We start from the raw sequence: 22,752 nt of genomic DNA, 5'->3' as shown, positions 1-22,752 counted from the left end.
ACTAATGCCAAAGCAATCTGCTCCTGGATTTGGAAATTTTAATTCAAACAAGGAGTACCCACCACTTCCAGGGACACCAGAAACCCCAAGTGTCCCTCTTTTTCAAACAGACACTCAGTCCAGTAATGGACTAATGAAATTTTCTGACATCGTGGACTTAATTTTCACAGCTTTCAATGTTACCGATCCTCTTAAAAGCCTTCTGATACGTTTTCTCCCTATAGTGCAAACATTTTTGAAGCAGTTGACTACTAAATGGCCCCTCCTTGCAGCGATCGTATCCTTCGATGGCTAAGTCATCGAACGAGGTCACTGATTCGATCACTGTTCTACAGTGGAACAGCAGAAGTATCCTCCCGAAAATTGATTCCTTTAAATTTTTACTAAATAGTTTAAAATGTGATGTTTTCGCATTATGTGAAACTTGGTTAACTTCCGATATAAATCTCAACTTCCACGACTTTAATATAATTCGTCTGGATCGAGAAAACCCCTATGGAGGAGTACTTTTGGGGATCAAAAAGTGCTATTCTTTCAACCGAATTAACCTCCCTTCGACACCAGGCATTGAAGTTGTCGCTTGTGAAATAAGGATCAAAAGCAAATACCTTAGCATTGCTTCCATCTACATTCCCCCTAGAGCGTCGGTAGGGAACCGAACGCTTTGTAATATCACGGAATCCTTACCGGCACCGCGGCTAGTTCTGGGAGACTTTAACTCGCACGGTACGGTATGGGGCTGTCTTCATGATGATAATAGATCAACATTAATCCAAGATCTTTGCGACAATTTCAACATGACCATCTTAAACACGGGAGAAATGACACGGATTCCTACACCACCAACACGCGCAAGCGCGTTGGATTTATCTCTATGCTCGACTTCGCTACAGTTAGATTGCACGTGGAAGGTGATCCCTGATCCCCACGGTAGCGACCATTTGCCTATCGTAATTTCAATTGCCAACGGTTCAAGACCATCAGAAACAATCAATGTCTCATATGACCTCACACGGAACATTGATTGGAAGAGTTACGCGACCGCGATATCCGCTAAAATCGAATCCATTCAAGAACTTCCTCCGGAGGAAGAGTACAGGTTTTTGGCTGGCTTGATTCTCGACAGTGCGAATCAAGCTCAGACTAAACCAGTACCGGGCGCGAACACCCACGGACGATCTCCCACCCTGTGGTGGGACAAAGAGTGCTCAGAACTGTACGCGGAAAAGTCTACTGCGTATAAAACCTTTCGGGACGACGGGTTACCCGATAGCTATCGACAGTACGCGTCGCTAGAAAAGCGAATGAAGTGTTTGATGAAAGCCAAGAAACGCAGTTATTGGCGCCGGTTCGTCGACGGGTTAACGAGAGAAACAGCGATGAGCACTCTTTGGGGTACGGCTCGACGTATGCGTAACCGAAATAGTATTAACGAGAACGTGGAATATTCAAACCGCTGGATATTCGCCTTCGCCAAGAAGATCTGTCCAGACTCTGTCCCGGTACAGAAAACATACCACGCCGCGTCTCCTCACGATACCGCGAACGAAACACCGTTTTCGATGGTGGAGTTCTCACTTGCCCTCTTATCGTGCAACAATAACGCCCCGGGGTTAGACAGAATCAAATTCAACTTGTTGAAGAATCTGCCTGATTCTGCTAAAAGGCGTTTGCTGAATTTATTTAACAAGTTCCTTGAGGGTAACATTGTTCCTCACGACTGGAGGCAAGTGAAGGTCATCGCCATCGCAAAACCGGGAAAACCAGCCTCCGACCACAACTCGTACCGACCGATTGCAATGCTTTCCTGTATCCGGAAGTTGTTCGAGAAAATGATCTTGTTTCGCCTCGACAATTGGGTCGAAGCAAATGGCTTACTTTCAGATACACAATTTGGCTTCCGCAAAGGCAAAGGGACGAACGATTGTCTTGCGTTGCTTTCTACAGAAATCCAAATGGCCTATGCTAACAAAGAGCAGATGGCATCAGTCTTCTTGGATATTAAGGGGGCTTTTGACTCAGTTTCTATCAATGTTCTTTCAGAGAAGCTGCATCAGCATGGTCTTTCGCCGATTTTAAATAACTTTTTGCTAAACCTGTTGTCTGAGAAGCATATGCATTTTTCGCATGGCGACTTAACAACATCGCGATTTAGCTACATGGGTCTTCCCCAGGGCTCATGTCTAAGTCCCCTACTCTACAATTTTTACGTGAATGACATTGACGATTGTCTTGCCAATTCATGCACGCTAAGGCAACTTGCAGACGACGGGGTGGTCTCTGTTACAGGGCCCAAAGCTGCCGATTTGCAAGAACCATTACAAGATACTTTGGACAATTTGTCTGCTTGGGCTCTTCAGCTGGGTATCGAGTTCTCCACGGAGAAAACTGAGCTGGTCGTCTTTTCTAGGAAGCGTGAGCCGGCGCAACTCCAGCTTCTACTCATGGGTGTAACGATCAATCAGGTCTTCACATTTAAATATCTCGGGGTCTGGTTCGACTCGAAAGGTACCTGGGGATGTCACATTAGGTATCTGAAACAAAAATGCCAACAAAGGATCAATTTTCTCCGGACAATAACTGGAACATGGTGGGGTGCCCACCCAGGAGACCTAATTAGGTTGTATCAAACAACGATACTGTCGCTAATGGAATACGGATGCTTCTGCTTTCGCTCCGCGGCGAACATACATTTCATCAAACTCGAAAGAATTCAGTATCGTTGTTTGCGTATCGCCTTAGGGTGCATGCAGTCGACCCATACGATGAGTCTCGAAGTGCTGTCGGGCGTTCTCCCGTTGAAAAATCGATTTTGGGAACTCTCATATCGATTGCTCATTCGATGCGATATCTTGAACCCGTTGGTGATTGAAAACTTCGAAAGACTCGTCGAGCTTAATTCTCAAACCCGTTTTATGTCCTTGTACTTCGACTACATGGCACAGAGCATCAATCCTTCTTCGTATAATCCCAACCATGCCCGTTTTCTAGATACTTCTGATTCTACTGTATTCTTCGACACATCCATGAAGGAAGAGATTCGTGGAATACCGGACCATATACTCCCACAAGTGATCCCCAATATATTTTATAATAAATTCCGTGAAGTCGACTGTGACAAAATGTTCTACACTGACGGATCGAATCTCGATGGGTCCACTGGCTTCGGTATCTTCAATAATACTATCACCGCTTCATTCAAGCTCAATGATCCCGCTTCAGTTTACGTCGCAGAATTAGCTGCTATTCAGTACACCCTTGGGATCATCGACACTCTGCCCACAGATCACTACTTCATCATCTCGGACAGCCTCAGCTCTATCGAGGCTCTTCGTGCGATGAAGCCCAAAAAACAATTCCCGTATTTTCTGGGGAAGATACGGGAGTCCTTGTATACGTTATCTGAAAAATCTTACCAGATTACCTTTGTTTGGGTCCCCTCTCATTGCTCTATCCCGGGCAATGAAAAGGCCGACTCATTAGCAAAGGTGGGCGCATTAAATGGTGACATATACGAAAGACCAATCTGCTTCAACGAATTTTTTAGTATTTGTCGTCAGAGGACACTCAACAGTTGGCAAACCTCATGGAGCAATGGTGAACTTGGACGATGGCTACATTCCATTATCCCGAAGGTATCAACGAAGCCTTGGTTCAGGGGGATGGATGTGGGTCGGGATTTTATTCGTGTAATGTCCCGGCTCATGTCTAACCACTACACGTTGCATGCACATTTGCGGCGTATTGGGCTTGCGGAGAGTAGTCTGTGCGCTTGTGACGAGGGTTATCACGACATCGACCACGTTGTCTGGGTTTGTGCCGAGTATTGTGACGCCAGGTCTCTGTTAAAGGATTCCCTTCGGGCCCGAGGTAGACCACCCAATGTCCCAGTCCGGGATATGCTAGCAAATCGCGATCTCCCCTATATGTCCCTTATTTACAATTTCATTAAAACGATAAATATCCCAATTTAGCCCCTCTCTTTTATTTCTTGTTTTTAGAAATTTCCTCTTGCTTGTGGAACCGATCAGCTGCAGAGTGCCACTATGTAACCGCCGTCGCCTTTACCACTACGCCTGCATAGAAGGAAACTGAAGCGAGAGCGACTTGATGTCCGATGACTTTTTAAGGATTCCCCGCGGGTCCGAATAATACCATCCGCCAACCCGGTACTCGACGACTTACTAGACTGAGGCGCAAATTTGTTTCGCTGATCTCCCGTTTGCGCGATTGTTGCAAGTTTTGCTCTTCTTTCCCTGTCACCATATACGTCTTCTCTCCCCTGTCCTCGATACACCTGCTGCTACACTGATGTGGAAATAGGCCCCCCTCTGAAATATCTTGACCAAGCATAAGTCTTCGTTAAAAAATCAAATTTGATTTCTGTATTCCTAGTTTTAAGATAGCTGTAATTTTTACTCTTTATTGAAACTCTTGTCCTCCATCTTGTAAATAGAATTGTATCCCTAGTTTTAAGATATCTGTGAAATTTCTCATAAATATTTGTTCCACCTTTTGTTAGTTTTAAGATAACTGTAAAATATTTCGTAAAATACTATTACTCCCCCTCTTGTATATCAAACTGAATCCCTTGTTTTAAAATTTTTCATAAAAAAATCTTTTGACCCTCTCTTGTATATTGAATCTTATTTCTAGTCTTAAGATAGCTGTAAACATTTTTTTTTCTTGTATAAAAAAAATATTTCAACATTGTAACCTCCTAGTTTTAAGATATCCAAAATGTAAAAACAAAAGAATTTGGCACCGCCAAGCTAACGCATTTGTGCCTATCAAATAAACGAATTGAATTAAAAAAAAACCAGTACAGTTAAAATTTTTGCCTGGAAAATGTAAAATGCTCGCGTTTGAGCGTAACGAAAAGTCGAGTACAACGTACCCTTATTCACCCTACCATTTGAGCTAATGTGTTGAATAGAGATAGCAGATACTGCTCTAACTAATGGTTTCAAATGGGTGAGATGAATAGGGGTGCTAAGATGAATTAGGGAGCAGTAATCCTACTAATATTAAATGTATGATCATTTGATTTTTTGACATAATTTGTATAAGTAAGAACCGTAATACGTGTAGAAAAAAAGTGCTATGCCATCATGTTCCTATAACTGTCGAGTAGCTCATCGATCGTCCCAACGTGGCTCACGGAACAATGAGTAACGGTGCCACCACTATACCTTCGCCATATGAGATGACCGTTGGCTGGTGCTGCTGCTGCTGCTGCTGCGAGGCGGTAGCCAAAGTTTTTCACTCATCCCGCCGTCGTCGTCGTCGTCGTCAAAGTTCTCGTAATGGGACAATAATAATGCACTTCAGCGTTTATTATTGCTGCGTGCTTTTGTAGTAATATCGCCGTTCCCCGCGTCCCCCTAGCGATTTCCATACGAGTGAGAATGATGTTGTTGTTTTCGTTCTTCCTTCCAGAGTCTCAGCTCTCAGCTCGCTCACACTCTCGCTACTATATTATGCTATCGTATCGATGCGGTACTCAGCAGCAAAGCAGACGAAACCTATATTATCGGCATCTTCGAGACCACGAGGCGAGACGCGCATATCGCTCAGTCGGAATTCTCTCACGACCTCGCTCGCATTTTGGTCGCTATAGCTGCGCTGCGATATTCATTCAATCCTGGCCCGCGCGAGCTATCCCGTATCGTTTTTTGCCTTGCCTGGCTCTTGAGACAGACACACGCTTGGATGAGGCAAGGAACCGTCACGAGCACGGTAGGCCCTAGTGTGTAGTAGGCATGTAGTAGGCTTTTTGTGTGGTGGTAGAGTGTTTATGGATGCTGTCTTCGGCGCCACGACACGAATGTTGTGTGTTAGTTCGGTTGGGTTCGAGAGAGGTGGCAACGGGTATAGTACGATCAACGAGCGAATGTTCGCCGCGAGTTTTATGTCTCTTTCAATTTTTTTTTTCTTTCAGTTTTTCTCGACACTCACTCGCCGGTTAGGGTAGTGCGTTAGCTATGGTAACGGAGCAAACAAGTGAACGTTGATTTTTTTGTGGCGGTCCAACAGTTTTTTTTTTGTGATGAAAATGCAGGGAGTGCTAAATGTCAATATTCAACGAATGTCCGTTTTTTTCAAAAAAAAATTGTCTTATCTTCAAAATGAAACATGTTCACTAATTACCAAAGTTGCAAAATTGTTTTGTCACTCAAACGATAGATGTGTAAATCACGTACGACGAAGTAGTTACCACCCTACCGACTGGTGTTATGTTCGATCTGTTTACCGTCCGTCGTTGACGTACGTGGTGTTGGTGTGTTTACATCTAGTTCGCGCCGTCCGATTCCGTTCGGTCGTGTCCCTTCGAGTCGTGTCTGAATGTGTGCTGCGTGTTTATGTGTGGAAAAGCGAGTGCTATTTTGATTCATCATCCGTGTACTACTAGGTAGAGGTAGCAGCAGCAGCAGCAACAGCGACAGCAGAGTAATAACAGGAGAAGGAAAAGTAGAACCAAAACAACATTCTTTCGGACGGTGTCTTGTTAGTGTCCCATACGCGCGTGTGTGTGTGTGTTTGTGAAGAAAAGACCATTGTACCGTTGCGGTCACGGCGACTGCGCACACCTATGAGGCATGATGACTCGCACACTAGTGATAGAATGAAACCTGGTGTTTAGGGTGTCATCTATTTCGGAATATCGGTTTTAACGAAGTCTGTACTACTAAAACGGTAAATACGGTTCATCAAATAATGCAACATCACTACATTTTGATTTATGCGGGAAATGGAACGAAAAGCAAACGTTTGAATTACTATTTAATAGCAAGCGACACCCCAGGCTCATGTGCAAACAGCGTGGGATAGTAGTGTTTTCGAGTTTGTTTCGATGATTTTGAAGTTCAGTGCTGCCAGTTGAGAGGCAAAATAAACTAAAAAGATGTTTTGTAAAAAGTACGAATGACGACAAGAAAAAAGTTTACAGCTAACGGAGCCGCAGCGTGCGGTTGGCCCCGCCAAAGACGCCAGCCTCAGAGTGGCGCTGAAATCATGACTGGCTTCTTAATTCTTGTGAGGATAAATCCTGAAATTAGTTAGGATAATGGGTCATTTCCAAGTGAACTGAACACTGACAAAGAAGAGAATGTAAACACCAAAGAATTGCAAAACTAATGCAATTTTTGCTCAAGGAGAAACTGATTCAGGAAGGATGTTCGCAACGCTGATGTATTTTGTATGGGCTGTTCTATTTTCATCACTGACTAAAAGAGATCGATCGCAATGCTGATTTTTCGAGCACTTCTTTAGATTAGATTTAGAACAACTCGACTTATCTGTTTTAAATTTTTTCACAATTTGAAACACGAATAGAACACTGTTATGGATATTTTTCATTAGTATGTGTGACGACTGACAGCAGACAAAACAATATGAGCTTGAGCTTGTGCGACCACTCCTGGCTGCTACTCCGTTATCGATCTGGACTAGCTGAAGTTGCACAGAATAAGTAGATAATTATGGTTGGGAGTAGCGAAACATCTTTCAATGTGCAACTCCTGGTAATCCTAAAGTATTGATCAATACCGGCGCCGGCCAGGCCCGAACGTAGATCGCGGAAGGAAAGGGAAGGGGAATGGTTAGTCCGATACTTGTTTTTGCTAGAGGCCGTATATACTACTGCGCCCTCCACAAGTATCATATGAGGAGGATATTTTTGTTAGTAACAGTATAGAAGTTGGGTCACTTCTTCTTTTTTACCGACGCCAGAGAGGTGACTTCACTATCTGGACTAGATATCGATCCACCAAACTCATAGACCGGGGACCAACGGCTTTACTTCCCTTCCAAAGGAAGACGTGACCACAGATTTTGAAGTAGAATACTTCTAACGTTTCAATATAGAGGTCCCGTTTCAAAATTTTCTGCCGGTATTTTTACCCGATTTTTTAAGCGTGAATATCTGCCGTTATACTGAATGAAAAAATAAGATTATTACGCTATCTCATTGGAAATATGTAGAAAAATTTTGTATCCAAATCGGTAGTATGTATGTACAATTACTAAAAATAGCGGAAATAATGAATTTTATGAAAGTAGTAATTATCTGATCCATGATTGGTCGGTACAATTCGCTCAAAAAGCAAACGTTGCTGGGACTGCCTCTTATTCATCGAACGAACTGCGACGCGTATAAAAAGGGGCACAAGAAGAAATCGTTAGTTTGTGTTCTGACGTTGTAAGCGTAGCAGCTGCTGCGTTTCATGTCAGCTCACATTATTTGATGATAGGTAATAGATACCATGACTGCCGCCAGGCGCTGATAGCATTTCATTCTAATCATGAAATGACGTGCCAGTTTCAAGCATACACGGAAGATACAATGATGACACACCACAGAAAAAGCAGAAAGCTCTTTTTTCATAGTTGAATAAATGGATTGGCGATGGGGTGGTTTAGTGCGAGAACCGCGCTCTCTTGTTCTTTAAATTAAATGTGGCGTCAGATGCGTGTACAGATAAATTCACCACGGCGCGCGTTCCAGAGTGCACCGTTTATCTGTGTGTTTCCTCTGGCAAGCCGTAGTGCGTACTGGTTGTTTCGTTGTGTAAAGGAGATGGTGTTGGCTTATTGGATGCTGATATTATGATTTTTTGTTGATGATTTGATGCGAGTTACTTCGGAAAGTTTATTTACGAGTTTATAGAGCATTTTTAGACTACCAGGGGAAACTTAAAATACTCGGTCCTCGGAGCAAACGGAGAAAAAGTTTTACGTATCATGATGCTATAACCACATTTTCCATAAAACAGATTAATTGTATCCACATTAAGCCCGGCTTATTTTATGTGCGGCTAAATGACGCAATGTGCATTTTACTTATTTTGTTTGCGAATATCGCGGCTACACAAGTAAAATGCTCCATCATTATGAAAACTCCACTCTAATATACCTGCTTGGTTAAGGTTCGAGCATATTATTATTTGTGGAAACATGGGGTAAAACGCGCCTCCTAATGAAATATGATCATAGTTTAGCTATAGAATATTATTTGGGAGAATTTAATAAATATCATTCAACCAACATTTCCCCCTGTAATCGCAATCATAACGCTTTGAAAAATGTTCAAAATTTTAAAAATTCACAGCAACAACGGAACAAAAAGCTCATGGGACTAATTTTGTTTTTTGTCGAGATTTCACAAAAGTGTAGCTTTAAATCGTCTTAGGTTATGCAATTATTAGGTTTTCAAAACGATTGTTCTTTTTTTTATTAGAAAGATGGGTAGGTAATGTCAACGACATTACCGAAATGCATATGCGAAATAACGGTACAAGTATGTACGATTCTCTACTGTTGCCAAAGGAATTATTTAACTCTCATTAAATACTATTTTCAGGGTTACCATATGAGGATAAATATGTTGGAATATTTTAGTTTCGATGTACGTGTACCGATATTTCGGTATTTCCATTAGAAATAACGAAATAGCTGGTTTTAATATATCCTATCAGAAGATAGTCAAAATTGTAGCATTCGCATTAACAGCCTAAAGTGTAATCTATTTCACCCCGGTTATGTCTCTGACATTACCCACCTATCTTTCTTCACCTCAGAAAAATCTCAACGACCTCGGCTGAAACTTTTTGTGGTTTTTTCACCGGACAAGCATCTTTCCTGTGCGATTTACCACCACAAATCATACATTTGGAATCCAAATGACAATTTTTTATGCCGAGCTTAAAGCCTTGGCATCTACGACGCTGGGCCAGATTTTGAATGCTGCCCCCATGTCTTCTATAATGTTCCCACTTTACTCGCACGTGGAACGTGCTTTTTCAAATGCTTTCAAATTATTAACCTCATTATGGTTAAAATGAATTAAATAAAGCTCCTGAATAATTCCAGAGCGTACTGGCGTGTTATCGCCGCTAGCCTTTCTCTTTATAAGAATAACTTGGGAAGGAGAAAAGCCAAGTAAATTTTTCAATTCTTTGGATATTTCATCCAAACTTTGACCTTGTGGTAGCCCTTTCAAGACAGCCTTGAATAGTCTATCTGTCTTGAAATCATATGAATAAAATTTATATAACTTCTCCGTAAGATACTGGAGTGTGGCCAATCAATTCCTCCGCTGTAACTCGACATTCTCCTCTTCGATCAATCTGAAAAGAGACTCACGTCCGGAAGGAACGTCGTAAGCTCAGTTCGAAAGGCTTTGAAGTCGGTGATCATCACCGTTATAGGCGGAGGTGATTGCGTTTTCTTCTCATTGGCATTATGCGCAATGCGAGGAAATTTAAAAATTTCATCAGCTTCGCATTCGGATAAAACATCGAATGAGATGCTGCAGTCAATTGAGTTTTCGGGTGGAGAAGATTTAAAAAAGTAATTATCTGAAACCGAGTAAAAAATAACCCCAATGATGAAAACCTCAAAGCTCTTCTGCAACACATAACTAAAAAAGTTAATGTAATGAAAAAGCGGTGCAAAAAGGCCTACTTTGAAAACCTTCTATCCAACACAACTCATTCAAAACTTTGGAAGAATATTAATACCATTTTTGGTCGTTCAAAGTCGGATGTTCCCATCAGCCTAATTTGCAACGATATCAGAGTCACTGAGACTAAAGAAGTATGTAATGTTTTCAACGAGTATTTCTCTAGCATTGGCAAAAATTTGGCTGACAATATTCCCACGAGTCCCAACTCAAATCCTATTACAAATATACAACACGTCCAAGAAACAATCTTCTTGCGTCCTGCAACCATAAACGAAGTGACACTTTTGATTAAAGACCTCGAAAAAAATAACAGTTGTGGTCCTGATAAGATCCCCGCTAGTGTTCTTAAGAGTAACTGTACCGCTTTTGCAAACATCCTAACCAAAGCTTTTAATTTAATAATTCAAACCGGCAGGTACCCAGACTGTTTAAAAATAGCCCGAGTAATTCCAATTTTCAAAGCTGGTGATCCAAACCAACCTTGCAACTATAGACCAATTTCAACATTGTGCGTTTTCAATAAAATTCTTGAGAAATTGCTCATCACTCGACTACTCGAGTTTTTGAACAAACACAACATAATTTACAACTACCAGTATGGGTTCAGGCAGGGCTGCAGCACTTTAATTGCAATGACCGAACTAATTGACTCCATCATTAGTCAAATTGATAGCAAAAGAATTGTTGGTGCCCTTTTTCTGGACCTAAAAAAAGCATTCGATACTCTGGATCACTCAATCCTGCTTAAGAAGTTAGAATGCTATGGTATCAGGGGAGTAGCAAATCATATTATTCGTAGCTATCTGTCGTATAGGAACCAATTCGTATCTATTGGAGACTCGTGTAGCTCTTATAGACCAATAGAAATAGGAGTGCCCCAAGGCAGTAATATTGGGCCACTGTTATTTTTATTGTATATCAATGACCTAGGTAGACTCGGGTTAAAAGGGACTCCTCGTCTTTTCGCGGATGACACAGCGTTGTTCTACCCGAACAACAACTGCCTGGATATTGTACGCGACATTGAATCGGATTTAAAAACACTAACGACGTATTTCAACGAAAACCTTCTTTCCTTGAACCTATCAAAAACTAAATATATGCTGTTTCGTTCATCTAGAAGAGCTATAGGCGTGCATCCAGACCCAAGAATGGGACAGTCTGTAATTCAGGAAACTAACTGCTTCAAATATTTAGGACTTCACTTAGACCCCACACTCTCCTGGATTGAGCATATCACATCTATAGAGAGAAAAGTTGCATCGTTATGTGGGGCAATGCGTAAAGTATGCTCTTTTGTTCCCCAGCATGTACTTCTAAAATTTTATTATGCGCACATCCACTCATTGCTGAACTACCTTGTATCTGTGTGGGGCCGTGCCAGTATCTCGAATCTGAAAAAGCTACAAACGCTTCAAAACAGATGTCTTAAAATTATTTATAAAAAACCATTTATGTACCCTACTATTTTGTTATACAATAATAATGCCCATAACATTTTACCTTTGCTTGGGTTGACTAACTACCAAACAATAATATACATCCACAATGCTTTGCATAATACTATTGCTCATAACAATCTAGAATTTACAACAGGCATTCGGGCTCACAGCACTAGACAAGCCAATCATTTATTATACTCCAGAGTATCCACGAACCTTGGTCAAAGACGCATTTCTTTCATCGGACCTAAGTTATTCAACCAGCTTCCTACTGATTTAAAGCAAATAACATGTCGCACTCGTTTCCAAGCAAAATTGAAACTAATTTTAAAAAATAAAATAGGAGAATTTTTAATTTAAACTTCGTTCACCACCAATCGAGCTTATTTCTTTAGCTATAATTGGTTAACATTTTTTTAATAAAAACCATTGATAAATGCATTTCTTATAGCAATTAGTAATAAATAAATTTAAATTATTATGAGCTTCCTGCAAAGCTACGATGGGACCCTTAAAAGGATTCTTTTCCGCTGGGTACTCTCCGTAGCTTCTTGTCAAATTTTGTGTTTTGTCGGTCTCGTAATGTTTTTTTTTGTTCTCAGCGTTTCCGCGATTCGTAACTTTGTTTTGTTGTGCTGACCTTTTTTTTGTACGCTGAGAACTGATGTGTCCACTACCAGGGGGCTCCGTTTGTGAGCTTTTTGGTGTGGGGGTAAGAGGCGGGCTATTAAAAAAAAATATATATATATAAAAAAAAAGATACCCTTTTCTGTTTAGCTTTAATTTTTGGCACACGGCCTTTCTGGGAGGACCCAGGCATGTTTTTTTCATAAAACGTTTATTTGACACGGCAAAGCTTTTTTACGCCGGGGTTTTTTTACATAACATGTTACAAAGGTTCTTAAGACTATCACGTTATAAAAAAAAATTCACTTTCTTATGCTAACACTGAGGATAATCATCATTTTGAATGTTTTTAATTATACTCTATTTTCTTGAATTTCATTGTAAACCTATTGATAGTTTTTCTGTAATCTTTGTTTATTTTTTTTCTTTATTTATATCGTTTTATCCAACTTAACTTACTGCGAAGAAATCTAAATTGTTTGTGGGTAGCAAGGGAAAAAACTAGAAACATTGTGGGGATAATTATATTTGAATATTTATTGTTTTCAGAAAATGATAAATATGGCTCATATATGTAAGATCTCGTAAAGCGAGGATATCACGAACAGGTACATAGGGTGGTTTTCTTCTGGCTCGTAAGGAGTCTATTAATTGGGGTCTGGCTTCACGATATTCAGTGCAAGACCAAACAACATGTTCAATGTCTTCGTAACCCTCTCCGCAAGCACATTGATTATCTTATAGCACATATCTGATGGGATCCCAGTACGGCGGAGATGCGCATTCAACGTATAATGGTTGGACATGAGTCTAGACATCACACGAATGAAGCTTCGACTTACATCCAACCCTTTGAACCATGCCTTCGTTGATACTTTAGGGATAATTGAGGGCTACCAACGTCCCAGATCTCCATTATCCCATGATGTTTGCCAACTAGTAAGCGTCCTCTGACGAGAAGCGCTATAAAATTCATTGAAGGCAATAGGTCTTTCATAGATGTCACCGTCCATCGCCCCTATTTTGGCTAAATTATCCGCTCTCTCATTACCCGGTATGGAGCAATGAGCGGGAATCCACACTAAGGTAATTTGATAAGATTTATTTGTTAATTTAGTTAAGTATTCTCGTATCTAAAAGAACGGAGCGTGATTATCAAGCTTTAATGAGCGTAGTGCCTTAATTGTGCTGAGGCTATCTGTGAGGATGAAATAATGGCTCGGAAGTAAAGTATCAATGATTTCCAGACTATAGTGAACTGCTGCTAGTTCGGCTGTATAAACGGAGGCAGGTTCTGCAAGCTTGAAAGAGATCGAGGTGTTATTGTTGAAAATACCGAAGCCAGTGGCCTCGTTGATTCGTGACCCATCAGTGTAGAACATTTTATGGCAGTCAATGTGTTGGTATTTACTTATGAATATTTTAGGGATCTCCAGAGAGCGCTGGTGATCCGGGATTCCACGAATTTCTTCTTGCATTGACGTGTCGAGAAATAAAGTGGAATTGGGAGTATCTAGTATATTAACACATGTCAGAACATAACTAGAAGGCGTTATTTCTTGTGACATGTGATTGAAGTACACTGTCATGAATCTGGTTTGGGATTGAAGCTCGACAAGTCTTTCGAAATTTTCAATTACAAATGGATTCATAACCTCACATCGTATAAGTAAACGAGAGGAGAGATCCCAGAATCGATCTTTTAAGGGAAGAACTCCCGCTAGAACTTCAAGACTCATCGTATGTGTCGATTGCATGGAACCTAAGGCGATTTGTAAACAACGATACTGTATTCGTTCCAATTTAATAATGTGAGTGTTTGCAGCTGAACGGAAACAGAAGCACCCATATTCCATTACTGAAAGTATCGTTGTTTGATACAATCTTATCACGTCACTTGGATGAGCACCCCACCAAGATCCGGTTATTGTTCGGAGAAAATTTATTCTTTGTTGGCACTTCTTTATCAGATACCTAATGTGGCCTCCCCAAACCCAGGCATGTTGGAAGAATTAAATATTTCTTTAGGCTGAATTGTTCCTGAAAAATATTTTAGTCTTGAAAAAGACTGATTGAGTAAAAAAAGTAGGTAGTCTTGAGAAAGACTAATTGTCGAGAAAAATAGGTAGTCTTGAGAAAGACTGATCGAGCGAAAATATAGGTAGCCTTGTGAAAGACTGTTGCTGTTGAAAAAACTCTAAGTAAACCAGGAGCTATCAAGATTTGTGACCGGTTCAAACGAAGGTTCAAGCCGGTATGGATAGATAAGGCTTCTTTAGTCCTTTTCTATAACGATCACTACGACACTGTTTCCTCCGAAAATTTTCTATGTTAAATTCCACGAAAAATCAAATATTTGATTGCACACCTATCGCACGTCTTTTCTCCACGAGATCGAAAACCGAAATCGAATAACTTCATCTAAAAAAAAAATTGAAATTTTAATCATATAAGTGAAAAAAATATATTTGTAGCATCTTTTTTCATGGAAACACTATAATTTTCCTATGAGAAAAGTCGTTTCACATTGCTAGGTTATACTACGTTCACACTACAAGTTAAAACATGTTTTAACACTATCTTGATGACATTTTTCTTGTTGCTAATTATTATAACGTGTTTTAACTCTGTAGTGTGAACGTAGTATTAGACGTTCAAAATTAGTTATGCGTTGTCAAAATTCTACAAAATTCAAACCGAATTGTGCGTTATATCGAACTTTACTAACTTATTTGTCTTGCATGTCTTACTATCACTTTATAGAATATAAAGTGGTCAATATTCGTTTCACTTCTTTATACGGTTTGACCAAAAAAAGTTCCATAAGTCAAACATTGATGCATGTACCTTGGATCCTGTTTTTCAACATTTAAGACATATATTCAATGAAGAAAAAAACATTTGTTTTGATGCGATTTTCCGAGTGATTCGATTACTCGAAGCAAAATTTTTGTGTACCCTACGGATAATCAAATCGTGGCCTGCATTTAATAACATTTTAAAAACATAACTGAGAAGTTGGAGAGAACATTTAATTTAGCGAATCTGGAAACCCTGCAAACTTCTTCACTCGCGACCAACCGTTCTCTTATAACAGTGCTTTGTAGGTGCGCGTGTGTAGCTACGGCAGACCGTACTCGATCCATGCAAGGCAGAGAGGATACACAAACTTACTACGATGACGCGCGACAGTGTGCACGCGAGATGAATGAGGCGCGCACAGCGCAAACAAACGAGCGAAAATTTAATGTTTGGAAAGGGGGAAGAACGGCGAAAGTGGCCGGTGTGTGCTGTGTGGATCGCCTACTCTGAGCTCTACCTCTCTTTGGCCAAAACAACACAACATACCTACCAATCAATGTTGGGTTCGTATAGTGAGTGAGTGAGTGCAGCGTAGCGTCAGTCAGCCAACGGTGTTGTGTGTGTGGTTGTGTTGGTGCGAAGGAGCAAACAGTGGAAAAAAGGTCCCTCCTCGTCCGTCGTCGTCGTCGTCGTCGTTGGTGTTGGTTGCTTCGTGCACGGTCGGGCGTGTGGTGGTCGTCGTTTCGCCGTGGCTCGCTTCTTCTACGCTCCGTTCAAAGCAACCAGCACAGCTAGAGCCAGACACGAACGGCGGCAGAATAGGCCTTTTTCTCGTACGTCGCGGACGCAAAAGTAACACAGCTCGGACAGGAGTAGACCGAGTAGACAGTAGAGAAAGAAGAAAAAAAAATACAGCCAAATAAATTACTGAAGAAGATTATATTTATGTGATCTAATAGCAAATTATCCGGAAATTGACGGTACCGGAAGAGGCGTCTTCGGTGAATTTGGGTGTTTTACGGTGGATTTAGCGCAGGAATCGTGTGTGAATATTGTGTTCGGTGCAGAAGAAAATTTAATGATAGTTTCAGTAGAGGATTGGTCGTAGCCGTCGTCGTCGTCGCGGATCGTTCTTGGTTTCGCACGTCGCATACGCTTGGGTTGGCCTGCGAGAGAGGGTAGTAGGGTGGTTCCTTGTTCCCCGGTGGTACACGGGGTGCAATGATGTATTACTGCTGCCTGTTCGGTTTGAGCATATGTTGAAGTCTTGAAGTGAGTTCTGTCTGTTGGGTAGAGTGCAGAGACGAGGGTCCGGGACGGACCGTTGTGAGGCAGGCGCGCGTTGCTTGACACCGACTGCGACGACGAGAAGAAACGTCGTCGTCCGCCCTGAGCTGAGAAGTGTTGTGTTGTGGTAATTGAGCTGATTAGTTTCGATTAAACTCGCTGCTGGTTATTTGACCTCCTTGAGTAGGATTCTTACCATTTTTCAATGTTTCCCCCCCGCCTTCCAGGAAGGCGACTTGTTGTGAGTGTATGAGCGAGAACCAGCGCGTAGTTTTCCGAGATGTTCGAATTATTTTACTAATGAAGATTTTTCCGTCTGCTTTCAGATATTGACCGGAACGACTAGCCGAATCACGGAAGTTTGGAAGTGACCGTAGAAGGCTGCTGGTTTAGCTAGTGCAACGCGGAAATGTAGTGAACGAAAGAGAAAAACTATTATTCGTTTGGTTCAAGAAGAAGGATATTGCGTATCAAGAATTCGAGCCGCCGCCACCGTGACTCGAGATTGGCAAGTGCGAGCGACCGAAAGCACCCGTTAGCGAGAGAGCTAGAGCCGAGCAGTTGGCCTCGAAAGAAGTAGAAGAATAAGGGCGGCCCCGGTCAGGGGGTGTACAGTTACACGGTGGGTGAGAAGAAGGCGGGAATCTAAATATTTGGATATAAAAGCGTAGTATTGCGCGTAGTGTGTGACGTCCGGATCGAGTTGGGCTGCGAAAGTGATGAAATTCTGCTGCCGTGAGTAGTTGATGCCGGAAGTGAGCAGAGCAAAGTGTGGTCCTGGAAGTTCCGCTACATAATGTAGCGGCATGGTGTGTAGTTCCTTCGGAGTTGAAGTTTGCAGTATGCAGTCCCTGCCCCGGTAGTGATTAGTGATGAAACGCGCAAAAAATGTCTCAAAATTGTTTCAAAGTGCGACGACGAGTGAAGGTGGCTGAAGCTAGTGAAATGTGTAAATCGCAGGAAACGGAAGATCCATCCCGGTGGGGGGTGGCGATGGATGGCGGCAGTGGTGACCAACGACGAGCAAACAGTGAAAAAATGGAGCACGGTAGAACGAGACAGTGCAGTGAGGAGAGGCACGAGCAGCAGGCAAACGAGGAAATAGTGCAACAGCAATCGGAAGTGGTGGTAGTGTTCCCAAAAAAATATTTCCCTTCGGCAGGTTTGACCAACCTGTTGGAGCAGCTAGCGACCAAGCTGAAGCAAAAGCATAGGACAGAACGTCCGAAATTATTGTTGTGCGGTGGGGAAGCGGAGAAGAAGCGCAATGAAGTGAGTGAATTCGATGTGGAGCGAAGTGGTGAAGAAATGTGTCATCGGAGAAACCATCAGCAGCGAATAGGAGCAGCGGGCTCGGTTCTAAGGCCTGGCAAGCTGGTTTGGCTTCTGATGGCCAGTGTACTGCTGTTCAGTGTGCTCATTGCACCCGTCACAGTGGTGCAGGGAAATGAAATTAGGCTGCCCCAGGAGAAGCGTGAATACAAGAAAGGAGGTGAGTGTCAACCGTGGAATGGATTCTTTTACGTATCTTTGTTCAGAGAAGGAAAAAAGAAAGCGCCATACCCAAGAAGCAAAAGTCAAAACAATACCTCCCCCGTAATGGAAGAATTTCACTCATCCACATGACTCTCGCATCACATCACACAACCCCCATTCAAATTTGACTGACCGACGATGGCCGCGGTGGCGCGACGACAGAAAACCTCGTGCTGCTGTGGCGTAATGTTTTCGTCGTCGTCGTAGTCGTCGGACAGCGGCGACACGGAGATGACGAAGTGCCAAAAACGAACCCATTCGTCATACTTTGGCAGTCAGGGATTTATTTTTTTTTGCTGTTCGCCTACACACATACACAGATCAGATGCGATCTGACGGCGATTTTGTGTGCGATTGTAACGCCTAAAATATCAGATTTAATCATTCATGAATTTTCCGCCGCACGACCAATTTTGGGAGGCGCGAGTTGACTGACGCTGTCCGCCGCCGTCCCCGTGCTTCCAGCGGTTCTGTTGGGTAAGGATAGGGGGTTTACCGCCTGAGCCGGAATAGAGATTTTCGAAGCAGAAAATCTTCATTCGCTGGAATGGTTCGGACGGAATTGACAGATTCACACGAACAGGCACTTTACATCCATTCATTTGAAAACGAAATTTTCACATTTTTTTGGGATTACATCGTAGGGTCTGGGTCATTTGGCATAAAGTCATTTTGCATAAGATCATTTGGTCAATGGGGCATAATGGTCATTTGGCATAATTTTGAGAATTCATCACACGGAAGGTCATTCATTTGGCATAATTCGTTTTATCTCCAGCATAACGGTCATTTGGCATACCTGTCATATGGCATTATTTCAAATTTTGTGTAAAATGAGGGCCATTTGGCACAAGGGCTACTTGGTATACAGCGAAGATTCTCAAAATGGGGTAAACAGACCCGCAGGGGGCTGTGATAAGCTTTCTGGAGGTCCTCAAAAATGAATATTTTTTCCTGCCGAATATTGAAATTTAAAGTATTTTCGCAACAAACAGAAAATAATGTATTGATAGTAAGCAAACTTGATATTCGAAAACAGTATCATATCACTCCAATTGCGCACTGAAGTGAACCAACCACAGCTAATAAAAGTGCCCGTAAAGCGGGCAAATATTATTTCGATTGACTTTAAACAAATTCCTCTTTGACCTACAATAGACGTTGAACTATTGCTAAAAGCGTAACCGTGTTTTATTCTCATGGAAGTGACATATATACAGTTACACCACATGCGAAACTGTGTGCACTGCAGGTAACGTTTAAAACTTTAGCACAGACAGAAAAGTTTATTGCGAAGAACAACATGCAAATCGGCGTCAAATATCACAATGTTAAAATCAAGATTCTAAAGATGTGGATGATGAATAAATTGAAGTGCGCCTACACGACCTAGCACCGTGAGTTAGACCAGAACACATACAAAGATTTATGTCAACAAACGGAGAAGTGGATTAACTCTGTGCGCATACTCTAGTCAGATTCTTACGTGCCAGTTTGATAATCAGACGAGTTGTGTCAAGTCCCAAGTTGTGGTGGACAACGTAGCTAATGCGTCACCACCAAGAAAAAGATATTCAACACGCAGCAAGCTGCATTTACGAGACCTTCCTGTCCGCAGTAACTTTGTGTTATTCTTTTAATTTTACGTAATGTAAAACCTGAAAACCCCACGGTTCAGTTATGCTAACGCGTTTAGAAGTGGGTGTGTCAAATAAAACAAGAAATATAAAAATCGTTGTGAAGCCGTAGGGGTCCGCAATGAGCGTGACCAATTTTGAAGGTGTCCCTGATATGAACGGGGTTGCTTTTCAGATTCAAAGATCCATTAAATAAACCTCTATAAGTTTGAGTAAGCCGGGCCGAGTTTGCACGCGATTTTTTTTTTCATGCATATTCAGAGCTGCTCATGTTTGAAAGAAGGAATAGACCCCCTAAGTTTAACTAAGCCAAACAAACGAGTGGATCAACAGTTTACTTGCGAGAGCTATTTGGTATACAAATTCAAAGAACTGCTCATCTTTGAAAGAAAGAATCAACCCCTCAGTTTGTGCATGCCGAGCAAACGAGTGGATCAACAGTTTGCTTGCTAGAGCTATTTGGCATATAGATTCAAAGAACTGCTCATGTTTGAAAGAAGGAATCAACCCCTAAGTGTGAGTAAACCGGGGAAGCAAGGGGATCAACAATTTGATCGCGAATTTGTTTGGCTTACATATTCAGAGCTGCTCATGTTTGAAAGAAGGAATCAACTCCTAAGTTTGTGCATACCGGGCAAACGAGTGGATCAACAGTTTGCTTGCTAGAGCTATTTGGCATATAGATTCAAAGAACTGCTCATGTTTGAAAGAAGGAATCAACCCCTAAGTGTGAGTAAACCGGGGAAGCAAGGGGATCAACAATTTGATCGCGAATTTGTTTGGCTTACATATTCAGAGCTGCTCATGTTTGAAAGAAGGAATCAACTCCTAAGTTTGTGCATACCGGGCAAACGAGTGGATCAACAGTTTGCTTGCTAGAGCTATTTGGTATATAGATTCAAAGAGCTGTTCATGTTTGAAAGAAGGGATCAATTCTAGGTGTGAGCAAACCAGGAAAATTAATGGATCCATGGTTTGCTTCCGAATTTGGCTTTATTCAGAGCTGCTCATTTTTGAAAGAAGCAATCAACTCTCAAGTTTGAGTAAACTGAGGAAACGAGGGAATCCACTGTTTGCTTGTAGACTTATTCGGTGTACATATTTCGGGCAACTCATGTTTGAAGGAAGGAATAAAGCCCTTAGGAAAGGAAGGAATCAACAGCTTAGTGTTGATTTCTTTCTTTAACGGGGGAAACAAGTGAATCACATTCTTGCGAACTGATTTGGCACGCAGATTTAAGGAGCTGCTCATGTTTGAAAGAAGGCATCAATTCCTAAGTGTGAGGAGACCAGGAAAACGAATGGACCCACAGTTTTCTTCTGAATCTGCTTGCAAGAGCTCTTTGGCATACAAATGCAAAGAACTGCTCATGTTTGAAAATGAAAATCAATCTCAAAGTTTAAGTAAACTTATTAAGAACATAGATTCAAAGAACGGTTCCTGTTTGAAAGAAGGAATCAACCCTCAAATTCGAGTAAGGAGAAACGAGTGGATCTACTGTTTGCCTGTAAATTTATTCGGAACACATATTTCGAGCAGCTCATGTTTAAAGAAGGAATAAATCTCTTGGACAAACGAGTGGATCAACAGATTGCTTGCGAGAGCTATTTGGTATACAGATTCAAAGAACTGCTGTTCATGTTTGAAAGAAGGATTCAACCTAAAAGTTAAAGTTAACTGGGCAAACTAGTGGTTCGAAAGTCTCCTTGGGAACTTTTTTGGCACACAGATTCAAAGAGCTGCTCTTGTTTGAAAGAAGAAATAAACCTCTAAGTTTGAGTGAGCCGGGTAAACGAGTGCATCAACAGTTCACTTGCGAGAGCTATTTGGTATATAGATTCAAAGAACTGCTCATGTTTGAAAGAAGGAATCAACAGTTTAGTGTTAGTAAACCGGGGAAACGAGTGAATAACCGGTTGGATTGTGAAATGATTTGACACGCAGCTTCAAAGAGCTGCTCATGTTTTAAAGAAGGAATACCTAATTGTGAGTAAACCAGGGAAATATTTGGATCTACAGTTAGCGTTTGAATTTGGCTTCATTTACAGCAGCTCATTTTTTGAAAGAAGGAATCAACCCCTAAGTTTGCGTAAGCCGGGTAAACGAGTGAATCAACAGTTTGCTTGCTAAAGTCATTTGGTATAGGTTCAAAGAGCTGCTCATGTTTGAAAGAAAGAAATAACCCCTAAGTTTGAATAAACCGGGCAAACGAGTGGTTCTACTGTTTGATTGTAAACCTGTTCGGCATACATATTCGGAGCAGCTCATGTTTGAAAGAAGGAATAAATCTTAAAGTTCGCGTAAACCGGACAAACGAGTGGATCCACAGTTTGTTTGCGAGAGCTATGTTGTATGCAAATTCAAAGAACTGCTCTTGTTTGAAAGAAGGAATTAACCCGTATGTTTGAGTAAACCAGCCAAACGAGTGGATCAACAGTTTGCTTGCTGAAGCTGCTTGGTATAAAGATTCAAGGATCTGCTCTTGTTTGAATGAAGAAATCAACAGCTCAGTGTAAGTAAATCGGGGAAACGAGTGAATCACCGGTTTGCTTGTGAACCGATTTGGAACGCAGATTCAAAAAGCTGCTCATGTTTGAAAGAAGGGTGAGTAAACCAGGGAAACAAATGGATCTACAGTTTGCTTCTGAATTTGGCTTCATTTGGAGCATCTCATGTTTGAAAGAAAGAATCAACCCCTAAGCGTGAGTAAACCGGGAAAACAAGTGGATCATCTGTTTGCTTCGTACACATATTTAAAGAACTGCTCATGTTTGAAAGAAGGAATAAATCCCTAAGGTTGCGTAAACCGGACAAACGATTGGATCAACAGTTTGCTATTTGGCACACAGATTCAAAGAACTGCTCATGTTTGAAAGAAGGAATCAATCCCTAAGTGTGTGTCAACCGGGGGAAATGAGTGGATCTACAGTTTGCTTGCGAACTTGTGTTTGGCAT

The 22,752-nt window shown here is 41.6% G+C and overlaps 1 protein-coding gene across 9 annotated transcripts in view; it reads left to right on the top strand.

Moving 5' to 3' along the window:
• The window catches only part of LOC131690922 (insulin-like receptor), a 426,227-nt gene that overhangs the window by 182,070 nt on the left and 221,405 nt on the right, over positions 1-22,752 (top strand). For 2 of the 9 annotated variants that reach the window (XM_058976999.1, XM_058977007.1), the window contains exons 1-2: positions 16,145-16,750; positions 16,950-18,115. In XM_058976999.1, coding sequence (XP_058832982.1) covers positions 17,512-18,115 — 604 coding nt within the window. In that variant the 5' untranslated portion in view covers positions 16,145-16,750; positions 16,950-17,511. Of the gene's footprint in view, positions 1-6,420; positions 6,697-16,144; positions 16,865-16,949; positions 18,116-22,752 lie in introns of those variants that run through there. The other 7 variants (XM_058977002.1, XM_058977006.1, XM_058977005.1 and 4 more) reach the window with 6 other exon arrangements.

This window comes from Topomyia yanbarensis, chromosome 3 (assembly GCF_030247195.1).
Source record: "Topomyia yanbarensis strain Yona2022 chromosome 3, ASM3024719v1, whole genome shotgun sequence".
NCBI classification, from domain to species: Eukaryota; Metazoa; Arthropoda; class Insecta; order Diptera; family Culicidae; genus Topomyia; species Topomyia yanbarensis.
The sequence above is the reverse complement of the archived record's forward strand: the minus strand, read 5'-3'. Positions and strand labels throughout refer to the sequence as shown.